The sequence below is a fragment of the Ranitomeya variabilis genome, chromosome 3, assembly GCF_051348905.1.
Source record: "Ranitomeya variabilis isolate aRanVar5 chromosome 3, aRanVar5.hap1, whole genome shotgun sequence".
In the NCBI taxonomy this organism is placed as follows: domain Eukaryota; kingdom Metazoa; phylum Chordata; class Amphibia; order Anura; family Dendrobatidae; genus Ranitomeya; species Ranitomeya variabilis.
The window spans coordinates 105178744-105201796 of record NC_135234.1 but is presented as its reverse complement, the minus strand read 5'-3'; the positions used below and the strand labels follow the sequence as shown (position 1 = coordinate 105201796).

General features: G+C 46.7%; 1 protein-coding gene across 1 annotated transcript in view; it reads left to right on the top strand.

The window, feature by feature from the left end:
• Positions 1-246: 246 nt before the first annotated feature.
• The window catches only part of LOC143815352 (protein ABHD15-like), a 73573-nt gene continuing 50766 nt past the window's right edge, over positions 247-23053 (top strand). The window contains exon 1 of the mRNA XM_077294471.1: positions 247-1092. Coding sequence (XP_077150586.1) covers positions 655-1092 — 438 coding nt within the window. The 5' untranslated portion in view covers positions 247-654. The remainder of the gene's footprint in view (positions 1093-23053) is intronic.

The window sequence follows — 23053 nt, the reverse complement described above, 5'->3', positions numbered from 1 at the left end:
GCAATAAGTGCATGGTTATGATATGCAATAATGTATGTAATTTTACATGACTTTTTTTTTAACAATTTAGGGATAAATTTCATTGGTAAGTGAAAAAAAACATAATATTGCTTGCTTTCATAATTCAATTCCATGCTGGTGTTTCTTGAACACGTGTGATTTTATGCAACAGTATGGTAATTCATTGGGTGTGAGAACTTGCAAATTTTTAATCTATTTATATCGAACCTTTTTGCGCCAGACCCTGTACGTGAGAGATCTATAGGACAAACTATACCAGATGCCTTATGACAAGTTGGGTGATTTGTGCCCTGGGCTGCAGGTGAGATGGGTAACAGCCCCTAGAAGTTCTGCATGGGCTCTTGTCTGTTTAGTTACTGCTTTGTCTCTGAAGCACCGCACCCACAGTGCCTGGCAGTTCCTCACTGCCCCTTGCCACCTAGTCTACAGTATGTGAGAGATTTCATCCTTCCTCTGCCTGCAGTGGGGAGTGACCACAATAATAGGTTGTGTGAAGTCTGCTGCTCCCCTCCCTCTGCTTGTACACAGTGTCAGTGAAAGCATTGCCTCCCTGGCTGTGCTCTGAGGATGTTAGCTCAGCTCCTGCACTCCTAGAACTGAGGCACCTTGGACCTCACACCTCCTCCAGGTGCAATGCTAGGATGGGCTGCCTCTGTAGGAACTCTCCTGCTCCTGCTTCTCTGGTCCTATAAGAAACGCCTCTGTAGTACTTTCTTAGCAGTTGGGGGTGTGAAGGTTGAGGAGGATTATAAACTGATCTGCAAACCTTCAGCTTTGGCCAACTACTTGGTGAAACAGTGCAGGAGCTTTGGGAGCTACTCTCATGTCAGGTGGCTCTGGAGGACCTTCCCCACTCTGCAGACTTTGGTTGGGGTGCTGGGACCTGTGGATGTTGGGGTGCACTTTGTTAGGGAGTATCTACAGATGAGTGATGAGGGGCTGGTGGCTCTGGACTGGGCTGTGAAACCTGGACAACATCAAAGGAGGAGGAGGGCATCCAGTAACTCCACTGTGCCCATTCTGCTGGTCATCCCAAACTCTTTTGGCAAGATCACTAGGAACACCAGTAAGGTAACGATAACGTGAGCTATTTGCTGTGTACTTTCAATGTTATGCACACTTTTGTATACAATGTTTCACTGGTTAATAAATAAGCTACAGGTGTAACAGCTTTGTATTGGGGTGAGGGGAATAATCCGTTACCTCAGAGAATAAGACTGAGGCTACACGTGGCGACTTTGGCCGTAACACAGAACGCACTGGCGAACATCTCATTATGCCATTACTGCATCGCAGCATAGTGCAAGAGAACAGGGTCTCATTGCGACCAATATACTGCAATGAGGAAGATGATAAAAAAAAAAAAATCCTACTGGTTCTGGCTTTTGGGAATTGTTTGCCAAGGTTGCGGTACCTTGCGGGTCATAATATGACCTGTTTCACCAGGGCTATGCTGCGATGTAGTTGTGGCATACCATGATCTTTGCGAACGCAACCAAAGTCTTTAGATATACACAGCCTTCAGGTATGTTCACACAATGTAGTCCAATGCTATGGTTTTGGCACAGTTTTGCAATGGTTGCAGCACTTTGCCATCTTATGGAAAACCGCAAAGTTTTTGCCTCTTTTTCAGAAAAAAAACATGTAGCCACATGTCTTCTGTAAGTCAGTAGGAATATAAATACATTTATAGGCAGTTAATTTTTTATTTTATTTTTTTCCCAGGAGTTTTTGTAAGTGCTCATTTAGATGTCTGCACGGACTGGCTGCAGGTCTCCTGATCCGAGCGTGAGAGCTTCATATATAATTGGGAGGCTGTGAGGGCTCATTCTCACATGTGAGAAACACGGATGAGTCTCGCACGCCAATACAAGGCACTGCACCCGGATCGGAGCTTACGGCCGCATAGCAATACATGCAGCCGCATGCTCTGCTCCTGAGGGCCGGGTATTGACGTGCGGGGCTCATCCGAATTTCTCGCATGTGAGAATGAGCCCTTATGCTCAGGTCGGCAGAGACGCAGCCAGTCCGTGCATTGTGTTCTGTGCTCAGACCCGTTTGCATGAACATATGCATGAGCCCTAACTTTTTATTTTTTCACTTGATCTTGTAGAACTGCAGATTGATGCTGACGTCACACCAGCCGTATTTGGTCAGTATTTTACATCAGTATTTGGAAGCCAAAACCAGGAGTGGGTGATAAATTCAGAAGTGGTGACGTGTTTCTATTATACTTTTCCTCTAAGGGTATGTGCACACGTTGCGGATTCTGCTGCGGATTTTTCCGCAGCGGATTTGGAAAATCCGCAGTGCAAAGCCACTGCGGTTTTCACTGCGGATTTTCTCGCGGATTCCTCTGCGGTTTTTCAACTGCACTTTCCTATTGGTGCAGGTTGAAAACCACTGCGGAATCCGCACAAAGAATTGACATGCTGCGGAAAATAATCCGCTGCGTTTCCGTGCGGATTTTTCCGCAGCATGTGCACAGCGGTTTTTTTTCCCATAGGTTTACATGGTACTGTAAACTTTGGGAAAACTGCTGCGGATCCGCAGCGTCAAATCCGCTGCGGATCCGCAGCAAAATCCGCAGCGTGTGCACATACCCTAATTGTTCCACTCATGGTTTTTGGCTTACAAATACTGATGTAAAATACTGACCAAATACTGCTAGTGTGACGGCAGCCTTATGATACAAATCATGTGATCCGAAGAGGAATCTATGAATCACATGATTTGCAATGTAAATAATGCAACAAAATTGCATATGCTAAAAGTATTGGGGCAGAGATTTTACTTGTCTCATTTCTAAGCTTCATTCAGTCTGTGTGTGCTATATGTCTTTTTCACAGACCCATAGACTTGTATTGGCACTTTACATTTGTGCTGCTGCAAAAAATCGGACTTGTGAGCAGCCTCAGAGTATAATGTGTACGTGTTGTATCCGTGAAATACAAGGATAGATCACATATGTGCAGCACAGACGTCTGAATGAGACCTTGAACAGTGTAAACTTTGACTAGACTGTCTTTAAATGTGCTGAAATGTATCACAACAGCTGAGGCTGGATGATAATCTTGACTAAAAGGCTGCTTTCACACATCAGTTTTTTGCCATCAGTCACAATCCGTAGAATTTTGTAAAAAACGGATCCGTTGCAGATTGTGAAAAACTGATGTGACGGATCCGTTTTTTCGCCGGATCCGACTAGCTGATCCAGCTTATTGGATCCTAAAAAAATTGGAGCATGCTCAGTTAAAAAAAAAATGGATTCCGTCGCCGGATTCCGTCATTTGACGGATCCGGCGCCATAGGCTTCTATTCGAGCAAACGACGGATGGCAACGGATCCGTCACTGTCTGTTTTTTCGACGGACACAAAAAATGTTACTTTGTCCATTTTTCTCCAGCCGCCAGATAAACAATTTTTGACGGATCCGTCAAAAAGCGGATGAAACGTGAGGCCATCCGTCGCTAATACAAGTCTATGATAAAAAAAAAAACGGATCTGGCGGCAACTTTTGCCAGATCCGTTTTTTTTTTTTTCAAAATTCGCCGGATTGTGAATGACGGCAAAAAACTGATGTGTGAAAGCAGCCTAACGCTACACCACTGATTGCTTGCTTGGCTCTCTGCGCACTCAGGTTACTTACACAATTCTGAAACCATATCGACCGAACAAATATCGTAATCAAAAGGTATGGTACAGAGACTCCTATGCCGTATATTCACAGGGCCTAAAATATTTATTGAAGGGCACTCCTAGACTGGAATATTTATAAACGAGAAATGGAGTAGATGGCATCAAATTTTACTAAATCAATATATAAGAATAGGCAATCAAATAAGTATACAAAATCAATAGCTGGATACAGGTATTAAAGACATGCTGTCCAGTAATAGGTGGGGGGACATCAATGGTATGCTGAAAGAAACATATGAAGTGCCAGTGCTCAAATGGTCCGAAGCAACCTCACTGAATGTATCACACTGAATACAGTATATAAATGTCAATGTAAGTGGATATACACATCTATAGATATTATAGCTAGGGATGTAAGAACATTCAGTGAAGATAGAAGCATTACAAACAGACTCTTACCTGTGTACCCTATGGGGAACAGCACAGGCCCCTGAGGAAGAGGTAAACTACCTCTATTAAAATAAAGTGCTTTTACAATTTTTTTCTTTTTTTAAGATTTTGCACCGCTGCCATCATTGTGTGGGCGGCACTTGTGCATGCGCAGATCAAGATTTTGGCTTGGTGAAAAATTTACTGAGCCGAAATGTCGATCTGCGCATTCCATTTTATTGAAGTCCTGCATACAGGACGCAGACTCGCACGCCTTTTTAAAATTCTGCGCCACCACTACCAACATTGTGTGGACGGCGCGGAATATTTAAAACTCGGCAGGTCACTGAATAATCGGTGACCTGTACAAGAAGAGGAGAGACACACACACCGAAGCACACTGAATGAAAATGTCATAAGGTGAGCATTCCTCAGCCATTGAGCGGATCCTTTACATCAGTTATCAGATTAATCAGCATCCCTGCGCCATTATGGCGATGCCATTAGTTTATCAATAAACACCATTGACCCAGTGCCATTGGAAGCCATGCATGCTCATGCCATCACACTGTCTCCACCATGTTTTACAGAGGATGTGGTGTGCTTTGGATCATGAAGCGTTCCAAGCTTTCTTCATACTTTCTTTGTACCTTCATTCTGGTACAGGTTGATTTTTGGTTTCATCTGTCCAAAGAACGCTGTTCCTGAACTAGGCTGCCTTTTTTAGATATTTATTGGTAAATCCTAATCTGGCTGTTCTATTTTGCACCTTGTGGTGAACCTTCTGTATATGCTCTCAAGTCTTCTCTTCATGGTAGACTTAACTCCTTCCCGACCTGTGACACAGCGCATGCGTCATGAAAGTCGGGGCCAGTCCGACCTGTGACGCATATGCTGTGTTACAGAATGATCGCGTCCCTGCAGGTCGGGTGAAAGGGTTAACTGTAATTTCACCCGACCTACAGGAACAGGGGGAGTGGTACTTCAGCCCGGGTGGGGGGGGGTGGCTTTGCCCCCACGTGGCTACGATCGCTCTGATTGGCTGTTTCACTTTCAACAGCCAATCAGAGCAATTTGTAATATTTCACCACTCAAACTTGCTGAAATATTACAATCCAGCCATGGCCGATGCTGCAATATCATCGGCCATGGCTGGAGACCCCGATCCACCCCCGCCACCGACTGACAGCGGCGATCTGCCGCCGCCGTCAGCCCTCCTCTCCGTCCTGTCCTCCGTTTCCCCGCTGTCCGCTCTCGCCCCCTCTGTGCCTCCCGAGTCCTGGCGTCCCTCCCAGTGCCGGCGGTCTTTAGCGATGGGCGCTGCCATCTTCCAAAATGACGGGCGCATTCGCAGTGCGCCGGCAGATTCATTCATTCCCGAGGTACATTTTGATCACTGCTTAATTGATGATGGATTCATGAGGAATAGCTCATGCAGCGTATTAAAGGGAACCTGTCACCCCCCCCCCCCCCCCAGGCATTTTTAACCAAAAGAGCCACCTTGTGCAGCAGTAATGCTGCATTCTGACAAGGTGGCTCTTTTAGTTCTGGGTGCTGTAACTGCCGAAATAATCCGTTTTGTAATTTGTCCTAAATACCTTTCTTCAGTCCTGGAGGCAGGCCTTTCCCCCCTGCTGCAGACGCCACACAGCCGTCACTCAAATCTTCTTGGCGCCGGGCGCCGCCTCCTCGCCGCTGTTTTGAAATGAGCCGGCGCCTGCGCTCTTTTCTCCTGCCTTGGGCAGGCGCAGTGAGCGCTCCCCGTCCTCTGTCCTCATATGCAGTGTAGCTGACTGCGCCTGTGCGGCCGCCCTGCCTGGGAATCCCAGTCCCGTAGTGTCTTCTGATTTATTCACATTGCAGAGCTGGGATTCACAGGCAGGGCGGCCGCACAGGCGCAGTCAGCTAGACTGCATATGAGGACAGACGGGCAGCGCTCACTGCGCCTGCCCAAGGCAGGAGAAAAGAGCGCAGGCACCGGCTCATTTCAAAACAGCAGTGAGGAGGAGGCGGCGCCCGGCGCCAAGAAGATTTGAGTGACGGCTGTGTGGCGTCTGCAGCACGGGGGAAAGGCCTGCCTCCATGACTGAAGAAAAGGTATTTAGGACAAATTACAAAACTGATTATTTCGGCAGTTACAGCACCCAGAACTAAAAGAGCCACCTTGTCAGAATGCAGCATTACTGCTGCACAAGGTGGCTCTTTTAGTTAAAAACGCCTGGGGGGGGGTGACAGGTTCCCTTTAAAGAGCTTTTTAGATAATTCTTCAATTACCTTTGGTCCCTTTTAAGGGATGCATCTACATATTGGAGAGCTGTAATTCCTAAATTCTTACTCCAATTAGAATGTGAATGCTCTCAAATTAAAGTGGAGAGTCTGCACTTTAAGACCACATTGATTATATAACTGTATCTTGAATAAGTTTTGGTAAACTGTTAAAATGCTAAATCACTGTCCAACTATTACTAGACCTAACTGTATATTAATGTAGAAAAGCATGTAATTTTAGGAGTCCAATAGAATATTATTATCGCTAATCATGTGGTATAGTTGTACAACTTGGATCCTGGGCCTTCAAGGGGGTTGTTATATAAACTCAATCCCTCCATGAACCATAGTGGAGAGCTGTTCAGGTAAAACAAGCCTATTCTTGGATTATAAGAACAATCATTTATTTTCCCATATGGCCTCCATATAATGTTGCACTTCTGCAGCTTTGTTATTCATGTCAAGCTGCAGTCATCCATAATGGATTGGTGATAAGTTTATAACTATGGCTGGGCATGGATGTACACTAGAGGCAGTCATTAGGGTTGAGCGCAACGGATAGGACAATTTCAAAAATCGCCAACTTTCGGCAAAGTCGGGTTTCATGAAATCCGACCCGATCCCAGTGTGGGATCGGCCATGCTGTCGGCGATCTTCACGCCAAAGTCACGTTTTGTATGACGCTTTCAGCGCCATTTCTCAGCCAATGAAGGAGGACGCAGAGTGTGGGCAGCGTGATGACATAGGTCTCGGTCCCCACCATCTTAGAGAAGGGCATTACAGTGATTGGCTTGCTTTCTGCGGCGTCACAGGGGCTATAAAGGGGCGTGCACGCCGACCGCCATCTTACTTCTGCCGATCTGAGCATAGGGAGAGGTTTCAGCTTCGTCAGAAGAAGGGCTATAGTTAGGGAGGGAAGATTAACCCTCAAACCGCTTGTGCTGTAGCGATTTCCACTGTCCAACACCACCTTTTCTTTGCAGGGATAGTGGAGTCTAGATTTTTGTGCATCAGCTCTGTCGCGGTGCTTCGGGCCGAGGTTCCTGATGCTAGCGTTGTCTCCGCCGCACAACGGGGGCAGCGGATGCATTTTTCCAGCGCATCCGCTGCCTCATTGTGAGGTGCGGGGAAGTGCGGGGAGGTGGGGGCGGAGTTCCGGCCGCGCATGCGCGGTCGGAAAAAGCGGACCGTCGTGAGCAAAAAATGTTACATGTAGCGTTTTTTGTTCCCGACAGTCCGCCACAACACGGCGCAACCGTCGCACGACTGTTGCGACGTGTGTCAATCCGTCGCAATACGTCGCTTAATGTAAGTCTATGGGGAAAAAACGCATCCTGCAAGCACTTTTGCAGGATGCGTTTTTTCGGCAAAACGACGCATTGTGGCGAATTGCAGTTAACGCTATTGTGAAAGTAGCCTAAGGCTCAAGTTGTTGAGCCAGCGTCATCGTCTGGCTACACAAGGCCTCGAAGGCTCCCTTTTCTGGGAGTAGGAAAAACACTTTTAAAGCCGGAGCAGCAGGAAAAAGTTTTGGCTTTCCTTGCTGACTCAGCCTCTAGCTCTTTCGCCTCCTCTTCCGAAAGTTCCAAATTTAAAAGCAGTGAGTCGTCAGTGGATGCTCACGGTCAGGAACAAGTCGCTTCCTTGTGTCCTTCACCCAAAGCAAAAGTGAAGGATGTGGCAAGCGACACTACAGTTTACTCCATGGAGCTCTTTACACATACCGTGCCAGGGTTAGAAAGGGAAATAGTTCACAGCCCTTTACAAGATGAATCAAACATGGAGTGCACAGATGCACAGCCACAGCTAGATTATTATGCTGTTCCATTGACTCAGATCACAACATTGCCCTCGCAGTGTACTGAGCCAGAACCTGACCCTGATGAGACTATGGTGCCCCGTCCCGAACGCTATAGCACCTTACACGGTGACACAGAGGAAGGTGCACAGGACATTGAAAAGGAGGTGATAGATGACCCAGTTGTTGACCCAGATTGGCAGCTATTGGGGGAACAGGGTGCCGCTGGCAATAGCTTAGAAGCGGAGGAGAATGAGCCGCAGCAGGCATCAACATCACAACAGCTTTCATCTGGCAGGCCCGTATCAGGCCAAAAACGTGTGTCAAAAACAAAAACCGTTTTAGGACAGCGTGGCCATCCGGTGAAAGTAGCACAGCGTGCAATGCCTGAAAAGGTATTCGATAGTAGGAAGAGTGCAGTGTGGCAATTTTTTAACCAAGATCCGAATGATCAGTGCAAAGTGATCTGTAAGAAATGCTCAAAGACCTTTAGCAGAGGGCAGAATGTCAAAAATTTAAATACAACGTGCATGCGTAGACATTTAACCAGCATGCACTCGCAAGCCTGGACTAACTACCAAACGTCCCGTAACGTTGGTGCACCTGCTCAGAATGAAGGTAGTCAGCAACGCTACATTGCTTCTCTCACTGTAAGCCCACCGTTTAGGACATCACCTGCAGCAAATGCGGAGGTATCGTCGCAAGGCCAAAGCAGTCAGGGAATCACCAGGTTCTTGCTAGGAAACACTGTATGTAGGCCAACATCAAGAATACCATCACCAACCCTCTCTCAATCTGCCATGTCCACCACCACCCCCGCTAGTTCCACCATATGCAGCTCTCCAGTCCCGCTCACCCTACAAGAGACTCTCGTTAGGAAAAGGAAGTACTCATCCTCACATCCGCGTACACAGGGTTTGAACGCCCACATTGCTAGACTAATCTCGTTAGAGATGATGCCCTACCGGTTGGTTGAAAGCGAAGCTTTCAAAGCCCTGATGGCCTACGCAGTACCACACTATGACCTACCCAGTCGACACTTCTTTGCGAGAAAAGCCATCCCAGCCTGTTATGACCCCAATGGTGAGGGTCTCAGAGGAACGTGGAAGTCTGCAGAATACAAAAATCCAGCTCATAGGGCAGTGGTAGCTGGGTTGACCATATATCTACTCCTAACGCCAACACTAGAAGTAGCCGGGGATCATTCCTACGTTGATTCTAGATGACACGCTCCAGCCGGAGAATCTAGCTACCCCTAGTAGAGGAAAACAAAAGACCTTTCTTGCCTCCAGAGAAGGGGACCCCAAAGCTGGATAGAAGCCCCCCACAAATAATAACGGTGAGGTAAGAGGAAATGACAAACACAGAAATGAACCAGGTTTAGCACAGAGAGGCCCGCTAACTGATAGCAGAATAAAGAAAGGTAACTTATATGGTCAACAAAAACCCTATCAAAATCCACACTGGAAATTCAAGAACCCCCGAACCGTCTAACGGTCCGGGGGGAGAACACCAGCCCCCTAGAGCTTCCAGCAAAGGTCAGGATATATATTTGGAACAAGCTGGACAAAAATACAAAAACAAAACAAAATAGCAAAAAGCAAAAAGCGGACTTAGCTGATATAACTGGAACCAGGATCAGTAGACAAGAGCACAGCAGACTAGCTCTGATAACTACGTTGCCAGGCATAGAACTGAAGGTCCAGGGAGCTTAAATAGCAACACCCTTAACTAACGACCCAGGTGCGGATAAAAGGAATGACAGAAAAACCAGAGTCAAAAAACTAGTAACCACTAGAGGGAGCAAAAAGTAAATTCACAACACCAGCCCTCCACCAGCATGTCAAAGACCGCATTGTCCATGCACTCAGGCAATCAGTCAGTGGAAAGGTGCACCTCACAACAGATGCATGGACCAGTAGGCATGGCCAGGGACGTTGCGTGTCCATCACGGCACACTGGGATAATGTGGTGGATGCAGGGTCCACAGGGGACAGCCATAGTGGGACAGTTCTGCCTAGCCCACGGTCTAGGAAACAGTTGGCCGTAGGCGTTCGCCACCCCTCCTCCTCCAGCAGAAGCGAAAGCTTGACCACAGAGCGCAGTCGCACGACCACTCCATCCGCAGCTGCCAGTGTTGCACACGAGGTGTCCCATTATGGAACAGCTAGTGGTAAGCGTCAGCAGGCTGTGTTGGAAATGAAGTGTTTGGGCGACAACAGACACACCGCGGAAGTTCTGGCCGAGTTCTTGCAGCAAGAAACTCAGTCCTGGCTGGGCAATGTACATCTTGAGGCAGGCAAGGTAGTCAGTGATAACGGAAGGAATTTTATGGCTGCCATAGCCCTTTCAGAACTGAAACACATACCTTACCTGGCTCACACCTTGAACCTGGTGGTGCAGTGCTTCCTGAAAAGTTATCCGGGGTTACCAGCCCTGCTCCTGAAGGTGCGAAGACTTTGCTCGCACATCTGCCGGTCGCCCGTACACTCCAGCCGTATGCAGAACCATCAGCGATCGTTGAAGCTTCCCCAGCACCGCCTAATAATCGACGTTGCAACAAGGTGGAACTCCACATGCTTCAGAGGCTGTGCGAACAGAGGCGTGCTGTAATGTATTTGTGGGAGGATACACATACACGGGCAGGCAGTTGGATGGCAGACATGGAGTTGTCAGGTGTGCAGTGGTCGAAGCTACAAGACCTCTGTCAAGTCCTTCAGTGTTTTGAGGAATGCACACGGCTGGTAAGTGCAGACGACGCCATCATAAGCATGAGCATCCCACTAATGCGTCTGCTGATGCAAAGTTTGACGCACATTAAGGAGCTGGCGTCTGCAGCTGAGGAGGAGGGAAGCCTTGATGAGTCAGTCATTGTCTGCTCAGGGAACTCTCCTGGACGAGGTGGCAGACGAAGAGGAGGAGGATGATGGGGATGAATATTTATGGGAGGAGGAAGCTTCTCAGGGGGCAATAGAAACTGGTGGCGTTGCAAGGTCAGGTACAGGGTTTTTGCGGGAGACGAGTGATGTTGATTTGCCAGAAAGTGCTCCTCAACCCAGCACAAGCAGTGAATTGACACCTGGAACATTGGCCCACATGGCTGATTATGCCTTGTGTATCCTAAAAAGGGACCCCCCACATTATCAAAATGATGACCGATAACGATTACTGGTTGGCCTGCCTCCTGGATCCATGCTATAAAGGGAAATTGCAAAATATCACGCCACATGAGAACCTTGAGCAAATATTGGCTACCAAACAAGCAACTCTTGTAGACCGTTTGGTTCAGGCATTCCCAGCACACAGCAGCGGTGATGGTTCTCACACGAGCTGCAGGGGGCAACATGGCAGAGGTGTTAGAGGTGCACAAATCAGAAGTGGCGTTGAACAGAGGGGTTTTATGACCAGGTTGTGGAGTGATTTCGCAATGACCGCAGACACGACAGATGCTGCTGCATCAATTCAAAGTGACAGGAGACAACATTTGTCCAGTATGGTTACGAACTATTTTTCCTCCCTTATCGATGTTCTCCCTCACACGTCATTCCCCTTTGATTACTGGGCATCTAAAATAGACACCTGGCCTGAATTGGCAGAATATGCATTACAGGAGCTCGCTTGCGCAGCTGCTAGTGTGCTATCAGAAAGAGTCTTCAGTGCTGCTGGTTCAATACTGACCGAAAAAAGGACTCGTCTGGCTAGCCAAAATGTTGATGATCTAACCTTCATTAAAATGAACCAATCATGGATTTCTAATTATTTTGCCCCACCTTCCCCTGCTGACACGTAGTTTGCCTGAAAAATGTCTTGCTTTTGGACTCCTATTACTGACTGCTCCAATTCCTCCATTTGCAGCTGCTGAATGTCCACCATAGGCCATTTTTTTACCTCCATAAATGGGCTGACTCCCACAGGGCCGTGGTCACCACCTAGCGCAAGCACCCGTGCGAGTGCCGTTTGCCTGGACAGGTGGGTGTGCCCACTCTTGGGCGACGGCACTGGTATAGGGTCCCTCATAGTACAATGAAGTGTCTCTGATGGTGGTGGTGCACAACCAACGTCAGACACACCGTCGTAATATGAGGGGCCCTGGGCCAGTACCGCCGTCCACGAGAGTGTGTCCCCCCCAGCTCGAACAGCGCTCTACCACTTGCAAAACGTACCTCTCACTGCTCCACCACTGTGTAGTCTGTGCTGTTAAATCCTCCAATGGCACTGCCAATACAAATTTGTTGAAATGATAGATGATAGTTAAAATCTACAGGGGCCCTGGCCTCCATTTAGACCAGTTAATACTTTGCACCTACTACCACTGTCTGCTACTCAGCAGAGGAGCCCACCCCTGTACGTAGCTATGCCACCTCTTTATTTATGAAAATTTGTTTGGCAGACATTTACCTCACTTTGTTTTGGCCTACTAACTGTGTCATCCACTCCTTACAGTTGTCCTCCACTGAACAAACCTATGCCGCCAGTTTACTCCTGTTACCAGTTTTGAACTGCATAGAGCCTACTTTTTTATTTTAGGCCTACTAAGTCTGTCTGCGCCACTCCTTACAATCGTCCTCCGCTGAACAAACCAATGCTGCCTGTGTACCCCTGTAAACTATTTTAAACTGCATAGAGCCTACTTTTTTATTTTAGGCCTACTACCTGTGTCTGTCTGCGCCACTCAATACAGCTGTCCTCCACTGAACAAAGCTGAGCTTCAATTTTCAGGCTTTCGGCCTATATCAGATATTAAACTGCATTTGGCCTACTTGTTTGTTTGGGCCTACTAACGGTGTCTGCCGTTGCTTGTTGTTCTCCACTGAACCAAGCTGAGCTTCAATTTTCAGGCTTTCGGCCTATATCAGATATTAAACTGCATTTGGCCTACTTGTTTGGTTGGGCCCTACTAACAGTGTCTGCCGCTCCTTGCTTTTCTCCTCCACTGAACAAAGCTGAGCTTCAATTTTCAGGCTTTCAGCCTATATGAACTATGAAACTGTGTTTGGCCTACTTGTTTGGTTGGCCCTACTAACGGTGTCTGCCGCTCCTTGCTTTTCTCCTCCACTGAACAAAGCTGAGCTTCAATTTTCAGGCTTTCGGCCTGCAGAAAATATGAAAATGCATTTGGCCTACTTGTTTGGTTGGGCCTACAAATGGTGTCTGCCGCTCCTTGATGTTCTACTCCACTGAACAAAGCAGTGCCGCCTGTTTACTCCTGTTACCAATTTTGAACTGCATTTGGCCCACTTTATTACTTGGGCCTACTAACTGTGTCTGCCACTCATTACAGTTTTCCTCCACTGAACAAAGCAATGCCGCCTGTTTAGTCTTGTTACCAATTTTGAACTGCATGTAGCCTACTTTATTGTTTGGGCCTATATCTGTGTTTCCTCCTCATCCTGCCCATTGCCCAGCCACTGCTAGATGAGTCTGCTGGTACATTTACCCAGACCACTACATTCCCCTTGCACGCTACACAGCCAGAATCTGACCCTGCTGAAAGTCAGGTTCCCCTTCCCGCATACTATACAACCTTACACGGGGACAAAGAGGAAGGTGCAGATGAAAGTGCAGGTTCCTTCATCAGGTGGGGGGCATACTCGCTGGCGACGTCACTGGCACAGAGCCCCTCATAGTACGCAAAAGTGTCTGCCGGTGGGAGGTGCCCCCGCCGTCAAACACACCGCCGTACTTTGAGGGGCCCTGTGCCAGTGCCCATGCGAACGAGTGGACCCCCCCCTGCTTGCTCAGGATCACAGCACTTGCAAAGTTGAAATACTTACCTCTCCCTGCTCCCCCGCCGTGACGTATTCCGCGTTTCCTGGGCCCACGAAAATCTTGAGCCAGCCCTACCCCCCCACTTTAGCCAAATGACCCCCTGTTTTCAATGAATAACTATTATTATAAGGTAAATTAAGATTGACAAGCTTAAGTAACAAGAATTGATTTTTTTGGCATTAAAATGGGCACTGTAGGTGTTTTCCTGTCCTCCACTCACTGCCGACTTTGCTTCCCCATTGACTTGCATTGGGTTTCGTGTTTCAGTCGGCTCCCCTACTTTTCGCAATAATCAGCCGATTTCACCCGACCCAACTTTTGAGAAAGTCGGTTTTCGCGAAACCCGACTCGATCCTAAAAAAGTAAGTCGCTCAACTCTAGCAGTCATATCTTACCCAGTGCTGTCTGTTATCAGGGTCTAGTTTTATCAAATGTTCTCATCCAACAAATGCACCAAGGATTTCCCCTGGATACAATTTTTTTAGATGCTAGTACTTGTTCCCTTCTTTGTGTTGTAGAACTGCATGAATTGCAGGCTGCTGTATTGAGTGTTTCTTGGGAGTTGGTTGATTAATACTTTGCAATATATATTATGAGCCATTTGGCCTCGACGACCAAGGTTTGCTGGTGCCACTGATACATTGCAGCACAACACAAGTGAATGGCATAGCATTGCGACCCTGAGACTACTGTAACAAGCAAGTTGCAATAAGGCCAATCTCATCAGATTTTTTTTCTACCACTTGCTTGTCCCAGTACTATCAGGGTTGCAATGTGATTTCACTCACTTGTATTGCACTGCAATAACCAGCAGCACCAAGCGAAAATTGCTTGCACAACAGGTGTTGTGGCAAAATTCGCTTTTCATGCATAGTATGGCAATGAGTATAGATGTCTTATTTTCCCCCCTCTCCCACCAAAAATTTAAGTAGATAAAAACTAAACCCCATCAATTGGGCCTGGGCACCAAATTTATTCAGAAGATTCTCTATATAGGGGCCCTACAGCTAGGGTTAGGGTTGATGGGTTCCTGTCCTCCCTTATCCACATCAACAACGGTACACGGCAGGGGTGTCCTCTGTCCCCTCTCTTGTATGTATTGATAATGGAACATCTGGCAATAGCCATTAGAAAGAACCCCAGCATTCACGGTATTCCAGTTGGGGTAGGTCAATGTAAATCAGCCTTATATGCAGATGACCTCATGTTTATATCACAGCCTCGCATTTCCTTCCCCTCCATAGTCAAAGAATTTGAGACATTTGGCCATCTTAGTAATTTTAAAGTGAATTATTCTAAATCAGAGGCCCTTAAAATAACTTTATCTAGAGATGAAGTTCAACATCTTAAAGATAATTTTCCCTTTAAATGGCAGGAAACAGCATTAAGATACTTGGGAGTAACCATCCCGACAGATCATACTAAACTATATTCTTTAAACTTCAAACCCCTTTTGCATAAGACTTTGAAAGACTTATGTAGCTATGATAAGCGGAAGCTCTCATAGTTCGGCCGTATAAATGCGATAAAAATGGATGTACTTCCTCGTTTCCTGTATATTTTCAAGACAGTTCCTCTAATTCCTCCTCCTTCTTTCTTTTCCAGAATCCAATCAGCCATCTTGAGATTTGTGGGGGGGGGGTGGTAGACCCCGGATCGACATGGGTACTTTATACAGGCACAAAGGCTTAGGGGGCGCGGGTCTTCTGGATTTCAAATGGTATCACAGAGCAGCGCTATTGGCACGCATGCTAGACTGGCAGTTCCACAGTTCAGACAAATAATGGGTGGGAATAGAACAAATTAGCTCTACAATTCCACTCCATAACCTTCCCTGGATCAGCCCTAAAAGTAGAGGTCAATTCAGTTCTGAAGCTGACCTCCTTAAAGATACACTTAGAGGATGGGATCTGGAGACCCGCAGAGGCTCTCTGTCCTTAGGCAGTGGACCGCTTACGCCTCTCTTCTCTAATTCGGAGTTTCCCAGGGAGGTGGAGAGGGATCGTTTTCTTGGGTGGGAGAGAGGAGACAATACCAGTTGCTTTCATGTCCTCAAGGGTTCGGCCATGCCCGCTTTCGAATCAGTGCAGCCGTTAGAGGGAGGGGGCCCTTCTGATTGGTTGGAATACCTCCAACTAAAATCCTTCCTCTCGTCTCCAGAGGGCGCAGGCTCATACTCCTCCCTTCCTACGCCGTTTGAAAAGCTTTTCCTGTTGGGGTCGCCGCCTGCACATGCTGTCTCCTTAATATATGCTCTTTGAACCAAAATACCAAAGACAAGTTCCCCAAGTATGTGGAGAGGTGGCGGGGTGAGTTGGAAGTTGCCATATCGGAGGCGGAGTGGAGGAAGGCGTTGTATATTCACATAAATTTTCTATTGCCTGTGCCGCACAGGAAAAGAATTACAAAATTCTCACCAGGTGGTATCGCTGTCCTGATGTCTTACACGCCGCTTTTCCCTTCATGTCCGATAGGTGCTGGCGTTGTGGAGTAGAGAGAGGTACCATGCTACACATTTGGTGGGGATGTAAGCATATTAAGCCATTTTGGGATTCTGTCTTTTCCGCTTATCAAGCCATTAGCGGTCATTTGGTGACCAACTTCTCCCAGGTGGCTTTATTATCTATCCTCCCGGGCACATTTCGCTTCCAGAAAAAGGGGCTTCTAAGATTCTGCTTAACTGCTGCGCTCACTGTGATCCCGAGACATTGGAAATCCTCCCAATGTGTCTGAATGGGTCAAGGAGATGACCAGCGTTCAAAAGTATGGAGGAATTGTCCGCTGAGGTTAATGGTTCAATGGAGAAATATCTGCAGGTTTGGAGTCCTTGGATTTTGTATATGGACTCTCAGGACTTTCAATCCTTCTTTTGTAAGCCATAAGGAAGATAGATTGAACAATACGGGTTAGATGGACATCATTATAGGGGTGCAAGTTGCCCCCTTCTATATCAGACTCCATGGTTCCTCCCCTTCCCCCCCCCCCCCCCTTTTTTTCTTCCTCTCTCCTCCCCCATATTCCTCTTCTTAGTCTCATTCTTTCCGTTCGTGTTTATACCATTATTACTTGGAGTGACCTAGCTCCTCTTGTTTGGGTTGCTCTTTCAGAGGATACCTCATATGTATCACCAAAGGTCATACAGTCTCCCTGGATAGGGGATACCTACATCCGCCATGGATTTTTTATTTTTTTTTATTTTCTTCTTTTCAGATCTTGTTGGACTTGATTGAAAATGATTTTGACCTGAAAGTTATACTATTTCGGGATTTATTGGTTACAGGTCTTGATATACAGTTGTATATGAGATTTCTTTTTGTACTCAATACTTTTTATGTTGTTGAATCATTTGTTCCTTGTTTGTTTTGAAGTTCTTTTCAATAAAAACCAGATTAAACTAACCCCCTATGATATTTTTGTAGGTGTTGGGAATGTCTTAGCTTTTAGGCAACAGTACAGCTGAGGTACTAAAGTTAGGTCTCATGTCCCAGTGTTCCACATCTCAGTCCCATTTCCATTAATGTTGCATCCAATGTATAAAGGCAATGTTTAGGAGAGAACAAAAAAGCTTTTTTTCTGTAATCTCTGTGAGAGTTAATAGTGACAAGACTTGTCTGAGAAAGATTTTACTATCGGGAGGGGTTCCCTGCCATTTATCAAAATGATGACAAGCTAAATTAATTTGCAAAGCATTAAACATATCATTAGCGGTAATTTACGTTGTTAGGTAATACTTTCCTATATTTGGTTTTATAGCCATAATGAGACGGATGAGAGCAGCAGGGATGGGGTTATAACATGAAGAAATATCCCAGGTTCTGTGTCCACCATTGAATTCACATCAGATTTCTGACTAAGAACCTGACGCATGACCTATTGACAGAGTTCGCTCATACTACTTATTAACTGAAGTCTTTGGCTCTTGACTTTATTTGCTCTAGCACACTTATTTTATAGTTTTGCGGCTTTTTCCGACCCCTTTACTACATCTGTCAGCGACCTAACACAGCCAAAGTAGACCTGTCACCACCATAGAAACCACACACACGTCAAACATGTGAACTGCTAGGTACAGTTGTGGCCAAAAGTATTGACACCCCTGCAATTCTGTCAGATAATTCTCAGTTTCTTCCTGAAAATGATTGCAAACACAAATTATTTGGTATTATTATCTTCATTTAATTTGTCTTAAATGAAAAAACACAAAAAAGAATGAAGCAAAAAGCAAAACATTGATCATTTCACACACAACTCCAAAAATGGGCCAGACAAAAGTATTGGCACCCTCAGCCTAATACTTGGTTGCACAACCTTTAGCCAAAATAACTGCGACCAACCGCTTCCGGTAACCATCAATGAGTTTCTTACAATGCTCTGCTGGAATTTTTTGACCATTCTTCTTTGGCAAACTGCTCCAGGTCCCTGATATTTGAAGGGTGCCTTCTCCAAACTGCCATTTTTAGATCTCTCCACAGGTGTTCTATGGGATTCTGGTCTGGACTCATTGCTGGCCACCTTAGAAGTCTCCAGTGCTTTCTCTCAAACCATTTTCTAGTCATTGTCCTGCTGGAAGACCCATGACCTCTGAGGGAGACCCAGCTTTCTCACACTGGGCCCTACATTATGCTGCAAAATTTGTTGGTAGTCTTCAGACTTCATAATGCCATGCACACGGTCAAGCAGTCCAGTGCCAGAGGCAGCAAAGCAACCCCTAAACATCAGGGAACCTTCGCCATGTTTGACTGTAGGGACCGTGTTCCTTTCTTTGAATGCCTCTTTTTTTTCTCCTGTAAACTCTATGTTGATGCCTTTGCCCGATAAGCTCTACTTTTGTCTCATCTGACCAGAGAACATTCTTCCAAAACGTTTTAGGCTTTTTCAGGTAAGTTTTGGCAAACTCTAGCCTGGCTTTTTTATGTCTCGGGGTAAGAAGTGGGGTCTTCCTGGGTCTCCTACCATACAGTCCCTTTTCATTCAGACACCGACGGATAGTACGGGTTGACACTGTTGTACCCTGGAAAAAAGCAATGAAGGACAGCATCCAATCCAGGTGAAATGTACAAAAGCGATTCCTTTATTTGCCAAATGCAACGTTTCAACCACAAGGGTCTTTTTCAAGCATTGTGGTTGAAATGTTGCATTTGGCAAATAAAGGAATCACTTTTGTACATTTCACCTGGATTGGATGCTGTCCTTCATTGCTTTTTTGGTATGTACACTTTCCATGGGGTCCAGTGGAATTAGGACTTGCATCTACGTGTCTGATGTGCTGTCAACTACTTGCTATTTTTGTTGAACTGTTGTACCCTCGGACTGCAGAACAGCTTGAACTTGTTTGGATGTTAGTCGAGGTTCTTTGTCCAACATCCGCACAACCTTGCGTTGAAATCTCGTCAATTTTTCTTTTCCGTCCACATCTAGGGAGGTTAGCCACAGTGCCATGAGTTTTAAACTTCTTGATGACACTGCGCACGGTAGACACAGGAACATTCAGGTCTTTGGAGATGGACTTGTAGCCTTGAGATTGCTCATGCTTCCTCACAATTTGGCTTCTCAAGTCCTCAGACAGTTCTTTGGTCTTCTCTTTTTTTTCTCCATGCTCAATGTGGTACACACAAGGACACAGGACGGAGGTTGAGTAAACTTAAATCTATATCAACTGGCTGCAAGTGTGATTTAGTTTTTGCCAACACCTGTTAGGTGCCACAGGTAAGTTACAGGTGCTGTTAATTACACAAATTAGAGAAACCTCACATGATTTTTCGAACAGTGCCAATACTTTTGTCCACCCCCTTTTTTATGTTTGGTGTGGAATTATATCCAATTTGGCTTTAGGACAATTCTTTGTGTTTTTTCACCAGGGTCCTGGTCGTCGCAGTGGTAATGCTTTCCTCTCAGGGAGAGTGATGCTACGTTTGGAGGCAAAGAGGGATAACTGCATCCAGATATCACAAACATGCAACACATTTCACACTCCTGGCCACCGGGGGAGCTCTTGCTCCTATTTATTAGATCACTCCCCACATTAGTAAAACTGGTCGCCTGTAGGGAAAGTTAGTTAGTTGCTGGCTGAGCTCCGCTCAGGTAGTTGGTCCCTGACAGGGATGGGATCCTGTCAGGGAACGAAGGAGAGGCCACGGAGCTGTGCATGCCCTCAGAGCTGCAGCTCCTAGGAAGAGACATCAAAAGCAGAACTGTGTTGCAGCAAGCGTGAAGGAAGTCGTAGCAAAGGAGTGGATACCAGAAGGGGACCAGCCCTACACAGTCTGCCTCCTTCTGAGGTGCAGAAGCCCGGTAGCCGCAACACTGAGGGAGTAAGGACCTTTATGCTTTGCTCCGGAGACCGGCAGGACAGCTAATTTCATGTTACCTGTCTGCCCTACACCCAGGAGGCACGGTGGCACCCCTTAGAGGCTGGGGCATGATAGAGTCCCTGTAAAATGCCTCAAGCCACCAGTCATACAGGTTTGTCCTATCCTATATGGGGGACAGAGAGAGAGACATTACATCTGTGAGGACCTTATGTGAAGCCTTAGGCAGTAAGGAACTACAACTGTCATGATTTCCCAATGGCATGGGAACATCAGGAACACAAAATAACAGACTAGCCCTCGGGTGATGGAAACTCAAGCTGACCGTGACCTAAATCTACCACACAACTAACAGTAGCCAGGAAGCATTCCTACGGCTGCCTAGATGCCATGCGCCAGCCGGAGAACTAACTACGCCTGGAAGAGGAAGGAACAGACCTGGCTTACCTCTAGTGAAATTCCCCAAAGATGATAGTAGCCCCCACATATATTAACGGTGAGTTCAGAGGAAAAGACATACACAGTATGAAGGTAGATTTAGCAAAGCGAGGTCCACTTACTAGATAGAGGAAGGATACAAAAGAGGACTTCACGGTCAGCTGAAAAACCCTTTCAAAAACCCATCCTGAAATTACTTTAAGACTCCTGTGTCAACTCATGACACAGGAGTGGCAATTTCAGTCCACAAGAGCTTCCAGTAACAGGAAAAGACAAACTGTAAACTGGACAAAAAATACAAAACAAAAAGGACAAGAGTCCACTTAGCTGATCAGCAGACTGGTAGCAGGAACATGCAACTGAAAGACTCAGGTTACAATGATGACCGGCAAGGAAGTGACTGGAGAGCAAGGCTAAATAGGGAACTCCCAAAACTGATGGAAGCAGGTGAGCTGAGGCAGAAAAGAACACACAAGTCTCCAGTACCACCAGCCACCACTAGGGGAGCCCAAAAAGCGGATCACAACAGTACCCCCCCCTTAAGGAGGGGGCACCGAACCCTCACAAGAACCGCCAGGGCGACCTGGATGAGCCCTATGAAAGGCACGAACCAAATCCGAGGCATGAACATCAGAGGCAGTTACCCAAGAATTATCTTCCTGACCATAGCCCTTCCATTTAACCAGATACTGGAGTCTCCGCCTGGAAATACGGGAGTCCAAGATCTTCTCTATAACGTACTCCAATTCACCCTCAACCAGCACAGGAGCAGGAGGCTCAGCAGAAGGAACCACCGGCACCTCGTATCTCCGCAACAACGACCGATGGAACACATTATGGATAGCGAAAGATGCCGGGAGGTCCAAACGAAAGGAAACAGGGTTAATAATCTCCAAAATCCTATAGGGACCGATGAACCGAGGCTTAAATTTAGGAGAAGAAACCCTCATTGGGACAAAACGGGAAGACAACCACACCAAGTCCCCAACACGAAGGCGAGGACCAACCCGACGCTGGCGGTTAGCAAACCGCTGAGTCCTCTCCTGGGACAAATTCTTAATTGTCCACCACTTGTTCCCAAATCCGATACAACCGATCCACCACAGCATCTACTCCAGGACAATCCGAAGACTCCGCCTGACCAGAAGAAAAACGGGGATGAAACCCCGAATTGCAAAAGAAAGGGGAAACCAAAGTGGTCGAACTAGCCCGATTATTAAGAGCAAACTCCGCCAACGGCAAAAAGGCAACCCAATCATCCTGATCCGCAGACACAAAACACCTCAAATACGTCTCCAAAGTCTGATTAGTTCGCTCCGTCTGGCCATTAGTCTGAGGATGGAAGGCAGACGAAAAAGACAAATCAATGCCCAACCTGGCACAGAATGCCCGCCAAAATCTAGAAACGAACTGGGTACCCCTATCAGAAACGATATTTTCAGGGATACCATGCAAGCGAACCACATTTTGAAAAAACAAAGGAACCAACTCAGACGAGGAAGGCAACTTCGGCAATGGCACCAAATGAACCATCTTAGAAAAACGGTCACACACCACCCAGATAACAGACATCCTCTGAGAGACAGGAAGATCAGAAATAAAGTCCATCGAGATGTGCGTCCAAGGCCTCTTCGGAATAGGCAAGGGCAACAACAACCCGCTAGCCCTAGAACAACAAGGCTTGGCCCGAGCACACACATCACAAGACTGCACAAAAACACGCACATCTCGAGACAGAGATGGCCACCAGAAGGATCTAGCCACCAAATCCCTGGTACCAAAAATTCCAGGATGACCCGCCAGCGTAGAAGAATGAACCTCCGAGATGACTCTACTGGTCCAATCATCAGGAACAAACAGTCTACCAGGTGGACAGCGATCAGGTCTATCCGCCTGAAACTCTTGCAAAGCACGTCGCAGATCTGGGGAAATAGCGGATAATATCACCCCATCCTTAAGGATACCTGTAGGTTCCGAATCACCAGGGGAATCAGGCTCAAAACTCCTAGAAAGGGCATCTGCCTTCACATTCTTAGAACCTGGTAGATATGAGACCACAAAATTAAACCGAGAGAAAAACAACGACCAGCGCGCCTGTCTAGGATTCAGGCGCCTGGCAGACTCAAGATAAATCAGATTCTTGTGATCAGTCAAAACCACCACCTGATGTCTAGCACCCTCAAGCCAATGACGCCACTCCTCAAATGCCCACTTCATGGCCAAAAGCTCCCGATTACCGACATCATAATTTCTTTCGGCGGCAGAAAATTTTCGAGAAAAGAACGCACAAGGTCTCATCACTGAGCAATCGGAACTTTTCTGCGACAAAACCGCCCCCGCTCCGATCTCGGAAGCATCGACCTCAACCTGAAAGGGAAGAGAG